Source organism: Pelobates fuscus, chromosome 5 (genome assembly GCF_036172605.1).
Source record: "Pelobates fuscus isolate aPelFus1 chromosome 5, aPelFus1.pri, whole genome shotgun sequence".
NCBI classification, from domain to species: domain Eukaryota; kingdom Metazoa; phylum Chordata; class Amphibia; order Anura; family Pelobatidae; genus Pelobates; species Pelobates fuscus.
In genome coordinates, this window is record NC_086321.1 from 118,268,075 (window position 1) to 118,287,264 (window position 19,190).

Consider the following 19,190-nt stretch of genomic DNA (forward strand, 5'->3'; position numbering starts at 1 on the left):
ATACTGGTATCTCCACTTCCTATAGCTCTGTTTTTAGTAGAACAAAGGTCATGACACAGTGGGGGAGATTTATCAAACATTTTGCAGAAAGTAGGCATTTTTAGGTGTGTGTTTTTTTTGGTGCAATTTATTTTATATTTGTCTGTTGTTTATTTTGCATTCAAATCATCCTTTTTGAATGTATGTCATTTTTGATAGCTGATTTATTAATCTTTCATCACTTTTTCTTCTGAAAAGTATTCAGTTTCACTATTTTTTCGTCACTCTAAATCCGTCCATATTCTCCAAAATGTACATCTGCCAAAAATGGCAGAATATAGTCTGAGAAAAGTAGACACTTTGAACATTTTTTAGAACAATTTAATGAATATGAACAGATTAGAATAAAAATAATGGGCACTTTTCCAATCACTTTGATTCTCCTTCAATGAGTCTACTAAACAACAGGACTGCTTAGTTGTGTGATCAAGTTAATCCATACTATAGACTTCACAATGGGTTATGCACCCTTAATACCTTAGAACAGGCTTCCCCAAACTCCAGCCCTCCTGTTGTTGCTGAACTAAAACTCCCTTGATTCTTAGCCTACTTATTTCATTCATAGAATCATGGGAGCTGTAGTTCAGCAACATCTGAAGGGCCGGAGTTTAGGGAAGCCTGCCTCAGACGATAAGGTTTACATTTACAGTTATGTCTTCCTCAGGTTTGATTATGTTTTATATCCTTAGATATATTGCAGGAATTCATTGTGATTCAACTTACACAGCTGAGAAAAAGGCAAGGAGAAGCTTTTCTATTACCAAACCCTAGAGTGCAGTCACTAGGGACCATTAGTATGACACTAAAGAAGGAATAATACATTTAGGGAAAACTCTAACCAGGAACATAAAAGTGAACTCTGAAACACTCTCCTTAGGGATTTGGCAAACCAAACCTGAAATGCACTGTTACTTTAATAACTTTACTAAACTTCACCCAGCAGAAGAGACTACTGCAATTCAAAGGAATCTACATTTGTCCAAGTAGATGTTTGCTGCTTACAATAGGAACACACCATAACCTGAACTCCCAAGTGTTCAATTTACAATATATACAAATAATTCACAGATACCAATAAAACACTAACATTCATAGCTTCTCTGAACAGTGTAGTCAGTGCTCAAGATGACAATGTCCACACATTATTTATAAAACAGAGCAATAGGAATCCAGCTTTTGTAAAGTGTAAATATAAGCAATGACTTAATTCATGGCTAGGAGGCATATTAGGTACAGTGCGAGATCATGTCAATGGTCAAGGTCTGTATCCTACCTACTGATCATGTCTCCTTTATTGTAACTGGTAGAGAATGAGCTGGACTTTAAATGAATGACCATAACAATAGTTTTAAATGAAGATATGACTGAGGAATATATTGAAGGGTCGGAGGGGAATCTCATAGAACATTCTATGTTCCACACTGTTCTTGAGTGTTCAGAGGGTTAAAATAATTGGGAATCATAATAAGATCTTTAAACAGTGTTGCCCATGCCCGTCACATTAACCCCTTAAGGACCAAGCTTCTGGAATAAAAGGGAATCATGACATGTCACACATGTCATGTGTCCTTAAGGGGTTAAAGGTGATGCCTGGTAGTCTGTAGAATTTATTTGCCAACATAAGATAATAATTTAATTTCCTATGGAGTGTATTTAAAGATTAAATAGTTCTTTATGATCGGTATTTGAATGGTACATACTGTACATATTGAATTTGAACCTGTTGCTGTACATATTGAATTTGAACCTGTTGAAAATGGACACAGTGAAAAAGAAAATGTTGTATGTTTAGCTGTAAGTTTTCCAAAGTACATCTGATTAGGTACCTGATATTTAGTTTAAAATGCTTCATTTTAAAAAGTTGGATTCCCAAAGTCACCAACACATAAGGTAACAAAACAATGACCTGTGTTCCCATAACCATAATGTCATTAAATCACAGCAAAATTACATAGTATTCTAAATGAAACTTAGGTTAGAACATTGTACTTCACTCTGTAGGCTAGAAGCAAATGGGGGCTTAGGATCAGGGTTATGGGAAAATAAAGGTTAGGAGAGACTTATGGTTAAGGGGGACCTAAGGTTCTGTGGTACCTGCCTTCAGTGTGCTAGGGACTATAACTACACTTTCATCTTAAGTGAGAATCACAGAAGACATCCATAGCACATTAGCTATGGACCTAACTCTAAACTTATCTATCACTTACCCAATCCTAACCCAACCCTTGCTCCCCTATCTTCTGTATTTTGGAAAGTTGCATTATTTTTGGTATCGGTTTAATGAAAGTATTTAAAGATTTGGGCAGACTTGATAGGCCGAATGGTTCGTATCTGCCATCACATTCTATGTTTCTATGTTTCTACTGGTATCATGGCAATTTTAAACATGATTCATGATTGTTAACAGCAACTAAGGATAGTTTTAAAATGAAAAGTTAGGACAGTTAAGCACTGGATATCCAACTATGAGTTGCATGGATGTATCATGAGTCTTGGAAATGTTGTATGGAATTCATAAACCTTTAATAAAGAAAAGTGGTCACTTTACTGTGTAGTGAACATGCCATAGTACAGCTGGTGCTGACTGTGCATGCTAAAGCCACGATGCCTATAAAGTTACATAGTGGGCAGAACTGGATAGAGCGATCACATCAAGTATTTTTTAAGTGGTTCTTTTAAAAAAACACATTGTTTAGGATAGCATTCACAAACACTTCGTTAGAACTCGTCATGATATGCAAAAGTTCAAATAACTTTAACTTTAATACCTGGACTTTCTCTACAAAATATACCTGTATCTCCGCCAATTAATCTTTGTTGTGTCTCTAGGTTATGGTGTTAAGTGTTCTGGTTCTGCACCTGTCTGGGCTATAATTCTTTGCAATATTGCTTACTGCCAAAATGATCATCTTGTAGGTATTGCTCAGACAGGGATGATATTCCAGCATTGTGGTATTGGACTGCCCCTGTGAGATTCCCTCTCTAATGGCACAAGATAGCTAATATTTATGTAAGACCTGAAAATAATAATAAGTTACCAAGATTTTATACCCATTCGTTGAAAAAAAAGGATAAGAAATCTCATCTATTTGGTTTTTCAACATAGTTTACTGACCCTTATGGGAAATGCACGATTGTGATGGCTCAAAAAAATGATGCAAATAAGAAAATAAAAACAGGCAGAGGTTAAATAAAAGAGGAAAGTAACAACAGATAGGCAAAGCAAAGTCCCCATTAGTGAGGAAGGGGGGAAAAAAAGGCAAAACCAAAAAAACGAGAAATATAAAGTATACAGATATTGTTTAGTTTCACGTCCTTAGAAATTGAATGCTTTGGTGTTTTATTTTTATTTCCCCTGTATGTCCAGATTTAGCAGGTGCCTGGCTCTAATAAAACCCCTAACATCTGTCAGTAATCATGGACTTACCAAACGGGGACTCCTCCTTTAGTAGGTAAGGTGTAAGAAAAAGGTAACATAATTCCATCATTACATATTACAGGTCATAAAAAACAAACAATCACTCTCCCTGATCAAAGACTGCTTTCTCCTGCATGACTGGAGTATGTATAGTTGTATAACACAGAGCTCTGCAGCTGAAGCCTGATCTTCCCTGCCACCCAAACAGTTGCTGTCATAGCTGACACCTAACGCGTGCACTGGATATTTTATTAGTAGTTGGGCATGCTGCTGTTATAATACAACTCCTATCACCATCAGATCAGCTCAAACCTACAATTCCTGAGATAAATGTATACTGAATGGAATGTTCCCTTTGAAATAAATGTAACTCTGCTAATTGATTTTCAATGTATCAATAAAATCTTACGGGTAAAATTGATATTCAGTTACCGGAGAAGATTTTATTTGTGCTCCTTACTAGAATCCAATTCCTATTCTTCCCTAACTACAGCTGAAATGCCACAGGCTGGATTTGCTTCTTTTTACATCACAAACTAACTTTGATCTTTTTATAACTTGCTCATACATATGTTCATTTCTAGTATGATATATATGACTTATTGGCTCTGACGTAAACTATGATTTATTTCCTGCAAGACTGCGATATAGTTAAATTAGAATGTTACAGCAGTAACACTACAGATGATTTGTGGTGGATTTGTCATATTTTTTTTTTTTTTTACAAATTAGTGAAAGTTGTTATTTTTTTATTTTTTATTGCCATCTGGTTATAGCGGTTATAGCTCTTGTTTAAAGCTACATCTATGATCAAGAAATACATGGTTATCTGATGGCAAATCTTTCTGAAGGCTCAGCTAGAAAGTTAATTGGTTACCAAGGCATTAGCCCTCCTCTTGTGTTTCACAATCTAGCCATGGCTATTGGCTAATCTCAGGCATCAATCAAGTTACACAGTGGGGGAAACATTAACTTTACAACCAGAAAGAGTTACCCATTATATCACTACAGGTAAATCTGCCCCAAAGCTTTCACAATAATAACTTGAAGAAAGTTAAATTAATAAACATCATGTTATCAGATTTTGATTTAAAAAAATATACTTTCCTACAAACAAATACAAATTCCTGGCCTTCTTTAAGGCAGTAAACATCAATGCTAACTGGGACAAAACAGAGGTTGATCAAACACATATTTAAATGGCAGATTTGAGAAAGTAAATTGAAAGTATTATCATTATTATTTGTCTAATCCAGGGATAGGTAACCTTTTTCGCTTCAGATGTTATGGACCACATGCCCCATAATGCTGTTAGAGCCATAATGATTGCAGAGCATCAGGGGAAATGCAGTCCCCAACATCTGGAGTGTTAAAATTTGCCTAGACCTGGTCTAATCGCTCATATAAGACAAAAAACAATTCTATCAGCTTTACTACAACACTGCATTGTTAGTAGTATTAATATTATTAGCAGTATAATAACAATATATATTATTTTAAATATATTTTTTTTAAAGTTGGATTTTTATTTGTACCATGGATGCATTCATTGTTTAAGAAGCTCCGCAATGTCAGGAATTGTGGTTAGATCACCCAGGTGCAAAGGGAATATTATGCAAGAAGTTTTCTAAACGCAGGTAATTAAAAATAGATCAGTCTTTACAAAGCCATCTGTTCATACAAGTTTTTATGCAGATATATCCTGGCATTAACTGGTTGGGATTTCCTCTTTGAAATTGAAATGTGTTTATTATATTACAACATAATATATATTTTTGGTACAATCAGCATCACTTTTACCTGTAATACTATACAATGCTTTTTATTTCTACAGAAATATTCAGCCGTGGCTGTTACAATAACTGCTACTGGATCCCTCTACCAAAATATAATGGCATTAAATGGAGGTTTGTGCTATCTGGAGTCCTCCACTATATTTATATACTACATCCCCTGCAATATAGAGACATTCTAGCAATGACGGTTTTAGCTCTTTCAAGCAGGGATCTACTTTTTGCCAGCAAATATATACTCTTCATTATTTATTGTTCTCCTTTGTAATAGCCCCGAGGAAATGTAATGGTGCAATATAAATAAAGTATGACATTTATAATATATATATTATTGATAAAGGACAAAGGTTGACCAAACCTGAACTAGTGAATAGCAATAACAGTTTTGTAAATAATTATGCTGCCCAGTCAGCAAATGGACAACAAGATAGAAGCACCAGATTGTTAGTGCTACAAAGATTCACAACAGATAATGAAAGACTGTATCCCGTAATCCGACTGTAATTTTGAAGTTAACACTTTAGAGTCTTTGAAGATGTATTATTTACTTAGTGCTGGATGGCTCTGCAAAACAAATCTACCACACACACAAAAATCTATAAAAAAAATACACTACAACATTTTTTTCTACGCAAGCTTGCATTAAACCACTCTAGTCATTCTAAAAGTGAGCTGCATTTGTGATTAAAGGGCATACCTAGTTCTCAATTCTATTGTTCCAAGTCTATGCATTAGGTTAAAAGAGAACTGGCCAGTTTACAATAACATGTTATTCTTCACCAGTAAATTAATGAATATTTTTATATAACAGGCATCGTTAAACTATGCGATTATTTTTTACATTCATATATTGTTAATACTCATTCATTATCATTAAGGTAAATCACAATCATATCTGATGTTCAGATATATTTTCCTGCTAAAAATAGATCATGTGATCACCTTAGTATAACAGCGTACAGACAGGTATTATAGACAGTGATATGATGGTCTGTTAATTGACTAATATTTGTGCTTAAGTTTGCATTAATTTATTTTATAGAGTTAAACTTTTTTATTTTGCATGTAAATTTGCATGCAGTTTGCATGTAAATTGGGTCTCCAATTTGCATAATTAAAGGAACACTATAGTGTCAGCAAAACAAACATATAGTTCTGATACCATAGTCCTGAAGCAGATGTTTAGATGTCCAGCCCCCTTTGAATCTCAGCAAAAAGGTAATTTTACTCCTTTGGAGGCCACTCCTCCATAGCCGAGATCATTACTCTTGATGATCTCAGCCAATCCAATGCTTTCCCATAGTAAAGCACTGGGAGGCTGTTGCGGATGTGCTGCATAACACTGTGATGCGCCCATCAACATCTCCTCATAGAGATGCATTAAATGAATACATCTCTATGGGGAACATTTAGAATCTCCATGCAGAGCGTGGAATTGCTGAGTGTGCAGCACAGGACTAGGTAGCACCTCTAGTGGCCGTCTGAGTAACTGCCACTAGAGTCATTACTAGACACCAATGTAAACACTGCCTTTTCGCTGAACCAGTTATCCAGTACCACATTTCTGCAGAGTGTACCAAAATATGAGCGAAATTTGGGCATCCTAAAAATTTTTATTTTTTTGTGAGAAATGGTTTGGTTGAGTCTACTATTCACTGATGATTTCAAGTATTCTAACTTTCAAGAATAAACTGTTATAATATGATACAATAGATGTCAGAAACGACATGATAATGCATTAAGCTTTGGTGGCTTAACTCAGATGTCTTGATTAATAATTTAATATTATTAAATTACTAATCAATACAATAATAACATCAAGAACCCAAAATTTGCTTGTAAATACGGGGAAGCTAATTTTTTCCTTCTTGTTTAATTTTTATTATTATGACTATTATTATTATTATAATCTAAAACACACAGGATAACAGGCTTGAGATTTCATGTACTTTTCTAAACAAGCTGATTTAACAATTCCCAGGATGCATTGTGTTGGTATAAATTGAAGACTAGGTCTGCATGTTAAACATCCCTTAATGTGTCTAATTAATTCTTCACATCAGCAGTTTGATTTCGATAGCAGCACTATCTACACGTAACTATGCATATATTTTACATCATTGTGCTATTTGGCTCACACTTACAAAACCAATCTAACCAGGGAATGTGAAGCTTACATTGAACATCTTTGGAAAATGCATAGAAATTAAATCATTTTAGCACCATATTAACACTATTTGACACTTCTTGTGTCAAGAAGAATATTTTAATCCACTGTCATGATGAGCACAATGGAGACAGTTTTGTTGGGTTGTTAAGGAATAAAAATTATATATACACTGACTGAACAAAATTATAAATGCATCACTTTTGTTTTTGCCCCCATTTTTAATGAGCTGAACTCAAAGATCTAAGACTTTTTCTTAGACTCAGGGCACAGTCTAAGTGTTAATCTCAACCGCCGTCACCAGTGACAGCTGCAGGGAATTATCTGTGTTTATGGGGGATCCCGCGGTCTCGCAGTATCCTCCATAGACTTCAATGCTGATCTCAATACCTCAATGAGCAGATCGAGGAAGATGGCGGTGCTCGCGAGGGACAGGTTCAGTAAATCTCACCTTTACCTGCCCCCCACCCCCACGGCCACAGGGCTCCCGGTGGCGATGTCACCATTGGGGGCTTTTACGAATTGAGCAACGTCCCAAGACTGGTGACAGTACCGCTTTAAATAAATGTCTTAGTAAATGGACACTGAAACTACAGGGTGATGACATGTTTCCATATTTTCATCAGTGTATTGATGACTGGATCCACAGATGATTGACACACAGACACACTGGAGGAGTTCATATGTAAAAGAGGATGAGTCAATAAAGATTAGCTCAAAGTTTTATGTTCTGAAAATTGGGGCAAATATGTAAAAGGAGAGAAGTTGCCCATAGAATGTGCCTTCTGGTTGCTATATAATTTTTTGTATATTCACAATTTTTCAGAACACAACTAATTAATAAATCTCCCATAATGTGTCTGATGGTTCCCCATGGTTCCCATGGTGATTGCCCTTGTTTTAGTACTTGCTCCATTTTTTAAAAAAAGCGTTTAGCTAAATCTCCACCATTAACTTTTACTTCAGTTTACAATGCATTTGTAAAGGATGCCAACGTACATGTTACTACACATTCTCCTCAACATGTATGTGGCTCCCCCTGTGTTGTTGTACAGTATCTTCAGTGATGTTTAACCAGGCTTTGATTGACTGTGTTTCAGATATTCTTGAAGGGCATACGTACACCAAATCCATAATCTTATTTATTGGTAAACTTTTCCCCTTTGCAGTCTAAACATTGTTCTAACAATGTATTCTTCTGGGTACGGGCTGCCTGCTGGTGATGTGCTGCTCCAGCATGCTGTGGTAAATGAGATTAAACGCTTTATTAGAACCCTGGTTCAATGCTTAGAATTCTTTTCCCTAATACTGCGTTTTTAATACAAGTAAATGGTAATTTCCGTCTGTCCTGGGGAGCTATGACATTGAACTTGGGAGATAAGAAAAGCATAGAGAATGCATATAAGTCTCAGTTAAGAACTCTGTCTGTGTGTTTCAAACCCCAGTAGGGAGGTTAGAGTAAGTACATAAAATCTGCCTCCCTCTAAACATTGAACATTAAAGAGGTTTAATGGGCACAATGTAAGACATTGATGGTTACATAGTGTTTAATGAAATAAACCTAATGAAAGCCACTTGGTAATTCATCTAACTAAATTTACCCTCAGGGGAATTCTTTTACAGAAGCAGACTGCAATTCATTTAATCAGGGAAAAGGAAATTGATAACCTACACTGGGATTTAAAGTATCATTTATTTTTATCTCTGAAATAACCCGTAACCGCTTTCAAATCTCTCTTGGCATTGGAGGGGAATACATCTGCGTTCTGATCAGTCACATAGACAATATTGCCATATTTACAGCCATCCACAGAGATTTAATCAAGCAGGTTTGAGTGCAAATCTATGGGAGTTGTAGTCCAACAGCTCGGCAGTTCCTCTCTGTGTTGAATAAATCTGTAATACTCGATGGCAGAGGTAGGCAACCTTCAACACTCCAGATATTGTGGACTATATCTCCCCTGATACTTTGCCAGCATTATAGCTATAAGGGCATCATGGGAGATGTAGTCCACATAATCTGGAGTGCTGAAGATTGCCTACCCTTTCTCTATGGTAATTAATATGTGAATAACATGATAGGGATCATAGGGTCGATTACCTTTTAATAAGTGATCTTACTTGAAAAGTTTAAATGTTAATAATAATTGTAATACTGGTTAAAATATCAGATGATGAATTAAGTGTCTAATGTTTTCCAGTTACACAGCTTAGAGAATCTAAGCATGGTGTGATACATTGCAAAGTTCTCGGAGACAACTGTATTCTGTCCTTTCAAATGGAAGCAGGAACAGTTATTTACCAGTTTTTTTTTGTTTTTGTTTTTTTATATTATGTTTATTTAATACCCCTAGCTAACAAATATGTATTTGTAAAGCGTAAAAAATAAGATCACATGTAGAAATCCTCACTTCATGTGTTTTGCAACTGGGTACCTCCATATTTGCTCCCTGTCAATCATTGTTATAAGCTCTGTCCTTTGTACCAGACAGTCTGCAAACAGAAATACTACTATTGACCAGTGTATAAATATCCATTATACAGGTTCAATTCTTTTTACATTATTAAAGTATTTGAGAGTTTGTTAAAATACAAACTGGTATAACATGAACGGGGTTGAGGTTAAAGGCATGCTAAATCTTCAAAATAGTATAATAAAGATAATAGATTGGGTACACTATATATGGAATGTTTAGCTGTAAAAGGATAATAAAGCTGGTAAAAGAAGAATGAATGCAATTCATACAGTGCTGTATTTTTGTTTGTATGTACAGAACATTTTCATAGGGTATCTAAGGCTAGCAGTGCATCAATTGCACCTGCATTAAATGGTGTCTTTTCACTGCCCTCAAATGTAAGATGTTTTATTTTGCTGAACAAGTTGTGATAGGGCACAGTGACATCATTTTCAGGCTTCTTGCAATGCGGTGTTTGATGATTCATTAAGGGAACACTTTAGTGTTAACAAGAAATACTTTTATAGTGTTTTGTACTGGATTTGAATTTCTGTGCCCCCTGTTCCCTGTGAAATAAATAGGCGAGCTAATCCAGAAGCCAGACCATCTATTTCCGCTCTGCTCCTAGGAGATGATCACCGGTCAATCCAATGCTTTTCACAGGGAAGACTTGGGAGGCATGGTGCTGTTCTCACAATTGTCATCACAGAGAAGCCAGTGTTTCTCTCTATGAGAAGCCTTACAACTACATTGAGCAAGCACTATCTCTAGAAGTATTAGAAAAAAAGTGGGATTTCTCTTGAAATCTGAGCTTTTCTAAAGTAAGAAATAGGGAACAGCTGTTAACCCTTGAAACACATCAGCAAACAGGAGTGATTTAGAGCTTCAGAGTGTTACTTTAATCAGAAATATTACTTTAGAACATTAAAAGGGGAAAACAATATGAGTAGACGCTTAGGAGGGGCATGAATAGGTATAGCACAAACACGTGTGGGGTTAAATATCTAAGACTGGGAAGTACACATCAACAGGAACGATGGCCAAGTGATTGATGATCCACCCGGTCACAAATAATTTCTCTGTATAATTATCCTATGTGTTCCAAATATAGCTCTTTCACTCTTGACCTTTCTTATGTTAATGTGTTACTTGATTTAATCTAATTAATCACCACCTCTTTCTTTCCACCAATCTGCATTAGGTAATATTAAAAGACAAACTATATTAGAGTATCAGCTGAAAGGAAGATAGTACAGTCACTAGAAAAGTTAAATTTACTGCTTGTTGTATTCATAGTTGGCTGATATCATCTGAACCAGTGTATTTACATGAATTAGATTATTTATTCATATCTTCCATTGGTTCCAACATTCTAATTTGGAATTCTATAACTATAACTAACCAGCACCCATTGAGCATCCCTTGGTAATCACTATGCAGATTAACTATTTGTTTTTGTTTTGTATATCCACGCAATTTATTTAACTCAGGTGCTTTGGCAATCGTTTCATTTTGCATTGTGAGACAATTAGATTTTTTTGCAGTATGTTTTTGAAAAATTCAAACTAATACAAATCTATGTAGCCTTCAAATATGATTCTCTATGGCTAGATTTAATGACATTCTCTCTTACACATTAAATTATTTCATTATTTCTTTCACCGAAGACGGTGTACACATCTTACAAGGAGCAGGCTGACAAGTTCGAGCCTGAGGGGAAAATTCAATGACCCAGAAACATGGAGCTTTAAAAATACTTTTTACACATTTAAATTACCCTGAAATAATCTGTCTAGCTCAGTTAACGCAGACTTGTACTACAAATGGCTAAAATACAACAATTGTAGCATAAAATATATTGGACTAGGATTAGGTAGTTTTGCAGGTAAAACAAAATATATAGACCAAGGGAAGGACACCTTGGCACTCCAGGTGTTGTGGACTACATCTCTACCTATGCTTTAAAGAATTATGACTGTAAGAACATTATGGGAGATATAGTGACAAAGTACACCTGAAGTAATCAAAGGTGAACAATCTTCACAATTGAACATCTATGGACCATTGCCAATTTAGGAAAAATATCCATGTATCTAGCACTATTTCTGCAACCCTTGTGTCACCCTTAAACTACTCAAAGAAGGATTAAGATGTCACAGGCCCCTAGGCATATTACTAGTTTAGGTTCTCCCCTCATTCCTCTCACTGAGTTGGTGGCTGAGGCCAGGAAAATCCATTGTTTTGGGGCCCCTGTCTTACACCTGGGACTTAGATAGCCATGTAAAGTCATCTTATGATTATTGATGCTCTGGCCATACTGGTTAAATGAACACTCTATGCACAAAAAAACAACATTAGCTTAATAAAGTGATTTTAGTGTATAGGGCATGCTTGTTCGGTCTCACTGATAAATTCTCTGCCATTTAGGAGTCAAAGACCTAGTCACAGCTCCCATGATTTACTATGACTTACACAGCCTCCCTACATACTTCCTCTAAAGAGATATCTAATATTTAAGCTTCCTTTAGTGCAGCGTGGTTAATCACACAGAGACCCTGCATGCTCTGGTAGGCTATTATCAAAGTGTAAGAGAGTAAATTCTAAATTAAAGTTCAATTATCGAAGCAAAAGATACCAACTTCTAAAGTAAACACACTGTGCTGTAAGAGCTGATTTAAAATGAAACCTTTTTTTCATGTTGTCTTTTTGAATCATAGCCAGGTGAAGTATGTCTAGGGCAGAACAGACAGAAATAAAATTAATTTGATTCCTACATTGCACAGAATTGAGCAATTGCAGGTACATGATCTATGCTGCAATACTGCTTCATTAAGCAAAAGTTGTTTTGGAGCTTAGAGTATCCATTTAAGAACCAGTACTCTCTGAAGCTCTAAAAAGGCGTGGGATGCAACCTTGATCATACGCCATGCAGTCTCTATTACTTCCAGCTCACTTGCAGTCCGTTAGCTACTCTTATAACACAAAACCTACAAAAAATGCATCTACTGATGCTAATGTTTTATATGATTTTCACAGAGAACAGATGATGCCCTTGGACAAAATACAAAATAAGGTAATTCTCATCATATGCTATATATTTAAAAATACTGAAACTGGGCTTTCACCAACTAGCAAGATTATGTTTTCCAGATCCGTCCAGCACTAAATGTAAATAATAATCAGAGGTCATCCTGATGCAATATTCCTGGTGGGCAGGAGCTGCGTGATTTCAGAATGAAGAATTACTTACTATCTTGGTAGAGCAGCCGTTCGGTGCAGGCAGGATAGAGCACTGAAGTTTGCTTTCTCTCTGCTTCTTATTTACAGACCTAGAATCTCTGCATTTGTGTCCCTTTCGTTTTGATCGGTGCCTCTCTTCTTTGGACTGGTCCCTTAACCTTTTGTGTTAGAAAAAAAAATACTCAAAACAATGAAAATAATTCCGAACACCCTAGTCTTTAAAAATGTTGAATATAAAATGTTTACGGTTTTGTCTAATTATAGTTTGACTGGCACTATTATAGCTTAATATATTAATGCAAAGATGCACAGAATATTTAGCAAGAATTGAATTCATGTCTCTGTACCAAAATAAGAAATGAATTGCTAAAGCACTTCAATGTAATGTTCTTAGACCATCAGAAAAATCACTGCAAGTCTGAAATTCACTCGTATTTCTAAAGAAGCCACTGATTTTATTGTTGTTAAACTTTTTTTAAATAACTAGCACAAAGCCTAAGAAAAAGGAGAGCATTAGCTTTAGTCAATTTAAATGTCTGTGTATAATGAGTTCCAAGGCAGTAAGATGGAAGTCTATTATAAAACATATCATAAAAATTAATACACATCAACACAACATACAAATCAAACCAAGAAGTAAATGTACCTTAGTTATATTAGTGCTGAATGCTTATGGTTATCCATAATGCCGGCCATTTAAGATGCTTGAAAAATTTGCTTTAAAGGTACCATAAAATATAATAAAAAATGCAACAAAGCACCAGCACTCATGCCTTTTAGCCTTTGTGCTCTTTTTTTGCATAGAAAGGGTTAAAAACATTTCAAAAGACGTCCAGGCTTTTGCAAGCCTTTAGATGTTGATCAAAAAGTTACTCACTCTTTTGGAGCAACAAAATAACAGAAAAACTGAAATGTCAAAAGTGCTGGTGTTTTGTTCTATTATGCATTTCACAACAAAGACATTACTTGAATCTGGATCACCCTATCTCCACTTCCCCAACATAAGAGTGCTGCAGAATATGTTGGCCCTATATAAATAATTGTAGTTATAATTGTGTAATCTATAATAAAGACAGCTCGTATTTAAATCAGTAGATAATTCATAAATATATATATATATATATATATACAGTATCTCACAAAAGTAAGTACACCCATCCCCTATATTTTTGTAAATGTTTTATTATATCTTTTCATGTGACAACACTGAAGAAATTACACTCTGCTACAATGTAAAGTAGTAAGTGTACAGCATGTATAACAGTGTAAATTTGCTGTACCCTCAAAATAACTCAACACACAGCCATTAATGTCTAAACCGTTAGCAACAAAAGTGAGTACATCCCTAACTGGAAATTACCAAATTGGTCCCAAAGTGTCAATATTTTGTGTGGACACCATTTTTTCCTGCACTGCATTAACCCTCATGGACATGGAGTTCACCAGAGCTTCACAGGTTGCCACTGGAGTCCGCTTCCACTCCTCCATGAAGGTCATCACAGAGCTGGTGGATGTTAGAAACATTGCGCTCTCCCACCTTCCATTTGAGGATGCCCCACAGATGCTCAATAAACTTCCATTTGAGGATGCCCCACAGATGCTCAATAAACCTCAATAAGTCCATCACCTTCATCTTCATCTTCTTTAGCAAGGCAGTTGTTTGCTTTTTAGGTGTGTTTGGGATCGATATCATGTTGGAATACTGCCTCTGCTTCAGTATGTCACAGTACATGTTGGCATTCAAGGTTCCCTCAATGAGCTGTAGCTCCCAAGTGCCGGCAGCAGGCCCAGACCATGACACTCCCACCACCATGCTTGACTGTAGGCAAAACACACTTGTCTTTGTACTCCTCACCTGGTTGCCGCCACACACGCTTGACACCATCTGAACTAAATACGTTTATCTTGGTCTCATCGGACCACAGGACATGGTTCCAGTAATCCATGTCCTTAGTCTGCATGTCTTTAGCAAATTGTTTGTGGGTTTTCTTGTACATCATCTCAAGAAGACATCAGCCATACAGACCAATTTGATGCAGTGTGCAGCATATAGTCTTAGCACTGACAGGCTGACCCCCCCACCCCTTCAACCTCTGCAGCAATGCTGTCAGCACTCATACATCTAATTCCCAAAGACAACCTCTGGATACGACGCTGAGCACGTGCACTCAACTTCTTTGATCAACCATGGTGAGGCCTGTTCTGAGCAGAACCTGTCCTGTGAAACCACTGTATGGTCTTGCCCACCGTGCTGCAGTTCAGTTTCAGGGTCTTGGCAATATTCTTATAGCCTAGGCTATCTTTATGTAGAGCAACAATTTTTTTTTATTGATCCTCAGAGTGTTCTTTGCCATTAGGTGCCATGTTGAACTTCCAGTGACCAGCATGAGAGAGTGTGAGAGCGATAACACCAAATTTAACATACCTGCTCCCCATTCACACCTGAGATCTTGTAACACTAACGAATCACATGATACCGGGGAGGGAAAATGGCTAATTGGGCTCAATTTTGACATTTCCACATAGGGGTGTACTCACTTTTGTTGCCAACAGTTTAGACATTAATGGCTGTTTGTTGAGTTATTTTGAGGGGACAGCAAATTTACACTGTTATACATGCTGTACACTTACTACTTTACATTGTAGCAGAGTGTCATTTCTTCAGTGTTGTTACATGAAAATATATAATAAAATATTTACAAAAATGTGAGGGGTGTACTCAATTTTGTGAGATACTGTATGATGTAAAATGTTCATTAGAATTACCGGTTTTCACAGCTTGAGGACCTAGACTCGGAACTTGCTGAACGAGAACGATGGTGATGATGGTGATGGGATTTTCGTTGCCTGCCATGTGAGCTTTGGGATATGAGAAACAAGAAAAAATTATTATTAATTTAGTAACTATTGTTGGGTAATACATGTCAAAGGAAATGCACAATTAATAACACATATTTTTAAAAAATAGAATAATACATTTGTGTTTGGGTAGATGTACACAGCTTGTGTAAGATAGTTACCTATTAAAAATTTGAAAGAAACTACCAGCTCTGACACTTCTTATTTCTTATTTGTGACAACAGATAAAATCTGTTAATATTGTCAAAGATAGGAAATAGCAGTATCTGCTTCCCACCCACACACCCACCCACCCAAAGAACCTAGACCGAATGCCCAAAAGTAAATAACCTTAAATAAATCAGTTAGTTCTGCATGAGAGCCCAACAAGACAAGCTTGAAAACGTGAAGCTAGCTGATTTGTTAGAGCAATGTTCTTGCCATTTAGAGGTGAGTTGCTGTAGAGGGCAAGGAGTCATTATCTCGCAGTACTGCCATGTTCGTCAACATTTCCCATACAATTCTTGTGACTTTATTAATTTCAATTTCACATAGGCCCAAAGGTCATGTCTGTAACAGGAAAGCAGCCATTGTTCTCTGGGCTACTTTATGTAAGTGGAATGTTCTCATGGCTATGGCTTTTATTGATATTTTATGGATACGTGCTATGTAGCCACATGTGCTCTCCATTTTAATAGATGCCATTCTTTTTCCATTTTACTATTGTTTTTAAGCTATGAGGATGCAATGAACAAAAGATTAGAGATTGTTTAATTTCAGCTGGTTTAAATGAATTAAATAATCTGAGATTTACATGTGGAGTCGTCTTCATTAAATAAGACTCCATAGGTATATCCTGGATGGATCAAATAATTTGTGCATACATTAAAAATCATTTGACTTGGTCAAGATAGTTGAGTTGAACAATGTTCTCCAACAGACATATTTCCACTTCACTTCTTTGAACTAAACTTGCAAATTTTGTTTGGAGTAGACCAAAATTCACAGTTTACTGGATAAACCTCTTGTTAAAGTTTTCTTCTATGATTTAACTTTGGCTCCTTTTAGACTGCAGACATTTTCAGATATAATAATCTATTTTTGCCATACTTTTTAAAATTTATATTGCATGTGAAGTAATATTTCATGAATATAACCTTGAATATAATCTATAGACAATTCAGTGAATGCTCTATTCTATTCATTAGCTTTCTGGATAGTTTGGGATGCATATAAATATATACATTTATTTATATTTATACTATTCATACTTATTCTTCAGTAATTATCAGAAGGTCGAGAATTGAGCAGTGAGACTGCAGGGGCATGATCTATATACCAAAACTGCTTCATTAAGTTAAAGTTGTTTTGGTGACTATAGTGTCCCTTTAAGTCAACTAATTACATGAAGCCTGATGCTACTTTTCATTCCAGGTAAGTCAATTCTGTGCAGTTTACGGTGATGCAGTGACCTATTCAATGTTTTCAAGGCCTATTTAAACTTTTAAAGGGCAAGTGTGCTATCATGATCTATTTAATATATTAACACAATAATATTAAAACACTTTCCATAAAAAGGTTGAGATAAAAATTCCATCCAAAGCCTTTTTATTTTAACATATAAAGGTCAATCTCCAAGAGCAAAGATATACCAATGTAATATTTACTAGCTGATGTAATCTAGCTGTGCTAACCAGAAAAAAAAAGTTATAACTAATGTAAAACCATACAAACTATGTGGACATCACATATTTACAAGGTGTAATATTTATTTACCCAATGTTAGAATATTGTTATTATTATTTTTTTTACCTTTACAATGTTCCCCAATACATATCGGACTGTTAGAAGGAGATAGTAGGAAGACAAATGTATTATTTTGTGGCTTGGTAGGGCATATTTCTCCAAGGCTAGCAAGAGTCCTGAAGATTCTTGCCTTGCTCCCCCAGATAGAACTGTGTGTCTAGTGTTGAGGGTGGTAAGAGAAATGTATATTTTTGTATTTGTTAAACAGACTCAATGCCAACAGTGAATATATACATGCTATGTTGTGATATCAGGAGCATGCAAACCGAAATACCTCATAGGATCAACCAACTTGCCTCAGCTTCAAGACTTGAATACAAAAGAGTACTTAGTAAATAGTTGACTTGCTATTTGTGTGTTGAAATTCACATATTTGTCTAGCTATAACCCATGTGAACCAACCTGGGCAGTATGAATGATTTGCTGTTAGTGAATAACATTTATCTTCAAGATAAGCATTTCCTCCTGGCCATATGCAAGCTGAATGCTAATTCAAAACTCAAAAAGTTTTAGTGGATAAACCCACAAGAATAGTTCTAATTACTTTTATCATTCTAATTATTGACTCGTTAAACATTTTCCCAATGGGCAGATTTATATAATGATCACATTACAGCAAAATTATCTTAATGGTGAAAGTAAAAGAAGAACTCTTATTTGTGCATTAATCTATGTGGCTAAAGGTCATTCTGAGTCATTGAGTGAACAACTAAGACATTTCATTAACACGTTCACTACATCTGACATTTCTGCACAACAAGAAAGAAATTACAGTAGAATGTGAGCTTAGCCGCCCTACAAGTGTCTCCAATCAAGCCCTATCACTTTACACCCAGAACTCGCACCGGTGCTGTGTGGTGCTACGACTACTTCCCATCTTATAGCAGAACCACCAAATTGAAAGTTCCTGAGAATAGGGCTCCTACTGGTAAGTCAGCAACTCCTAATGTTATTACTGACAGCAATAATAATAACGGCTTCTCTTGAGACGATAGAAAGGAAGTCCCCTGTAGTTCTTGTCATCCCAATATGCTTTGCAATCAGAGCAGTACAGAAAACCAGCAGGCATTCGCTTCCAATATCTGATCTACATGATAGAATAGCAGCGGAAGCGGTAATGCACAATGAGAATATTATTACTATCTGGTGGAACTGAGAAGATAATGCTGTTTTTCTTTATTTCAAACAGTTATTTTAAATAAAAAAGGGTTAGAATTGAAATACGCAATGTAAGTAACCTGTCTGCGACTCCTATCATATTTCCATTTCACAGACTGCATAAAAGGGTGCATAAATCAACAATTTATTGTCATTGTGAATGCGCACACCTCAATTTCTCCCAGAATCTGTTACCTGCTCTGCGAAATACTTTTAATGAACCTGTTTATGTTCTAAGCTACCGAGTATTCCAACTGAGAGATATCTAGTGCAGA

General features: G+C 35.9%; 1 protein-coding gene across 1 annotated transcript in view; it reads right to left on the reverse strand.

Annotated features, from left to right (window-relative positions):
- The window catches only part of SRRM4 (serine/arginine repetitive matrix 4), a 125,128-nt gene that overhangs the window by 19,707 nt on the left and 86,231 nt on the right, over positions 1-19,190 (reverse strand). Inside the window, exons 7-8 of the mRNA XM_063454174.1 lie at positions 15,880-15,972; positions 13,124-13,271 (exon numbers count right to left, since the gene is read on the reverse strand). Coding sequence (XP_063310244.1) covers positions 13,124-13,271; positions 15,880-15,972 — 241 coding nt within the window. The remainder of the gene's footprint in view (positions 1-13,123; positions 13,272-15,879; positions 15,973-19,190) is intronic.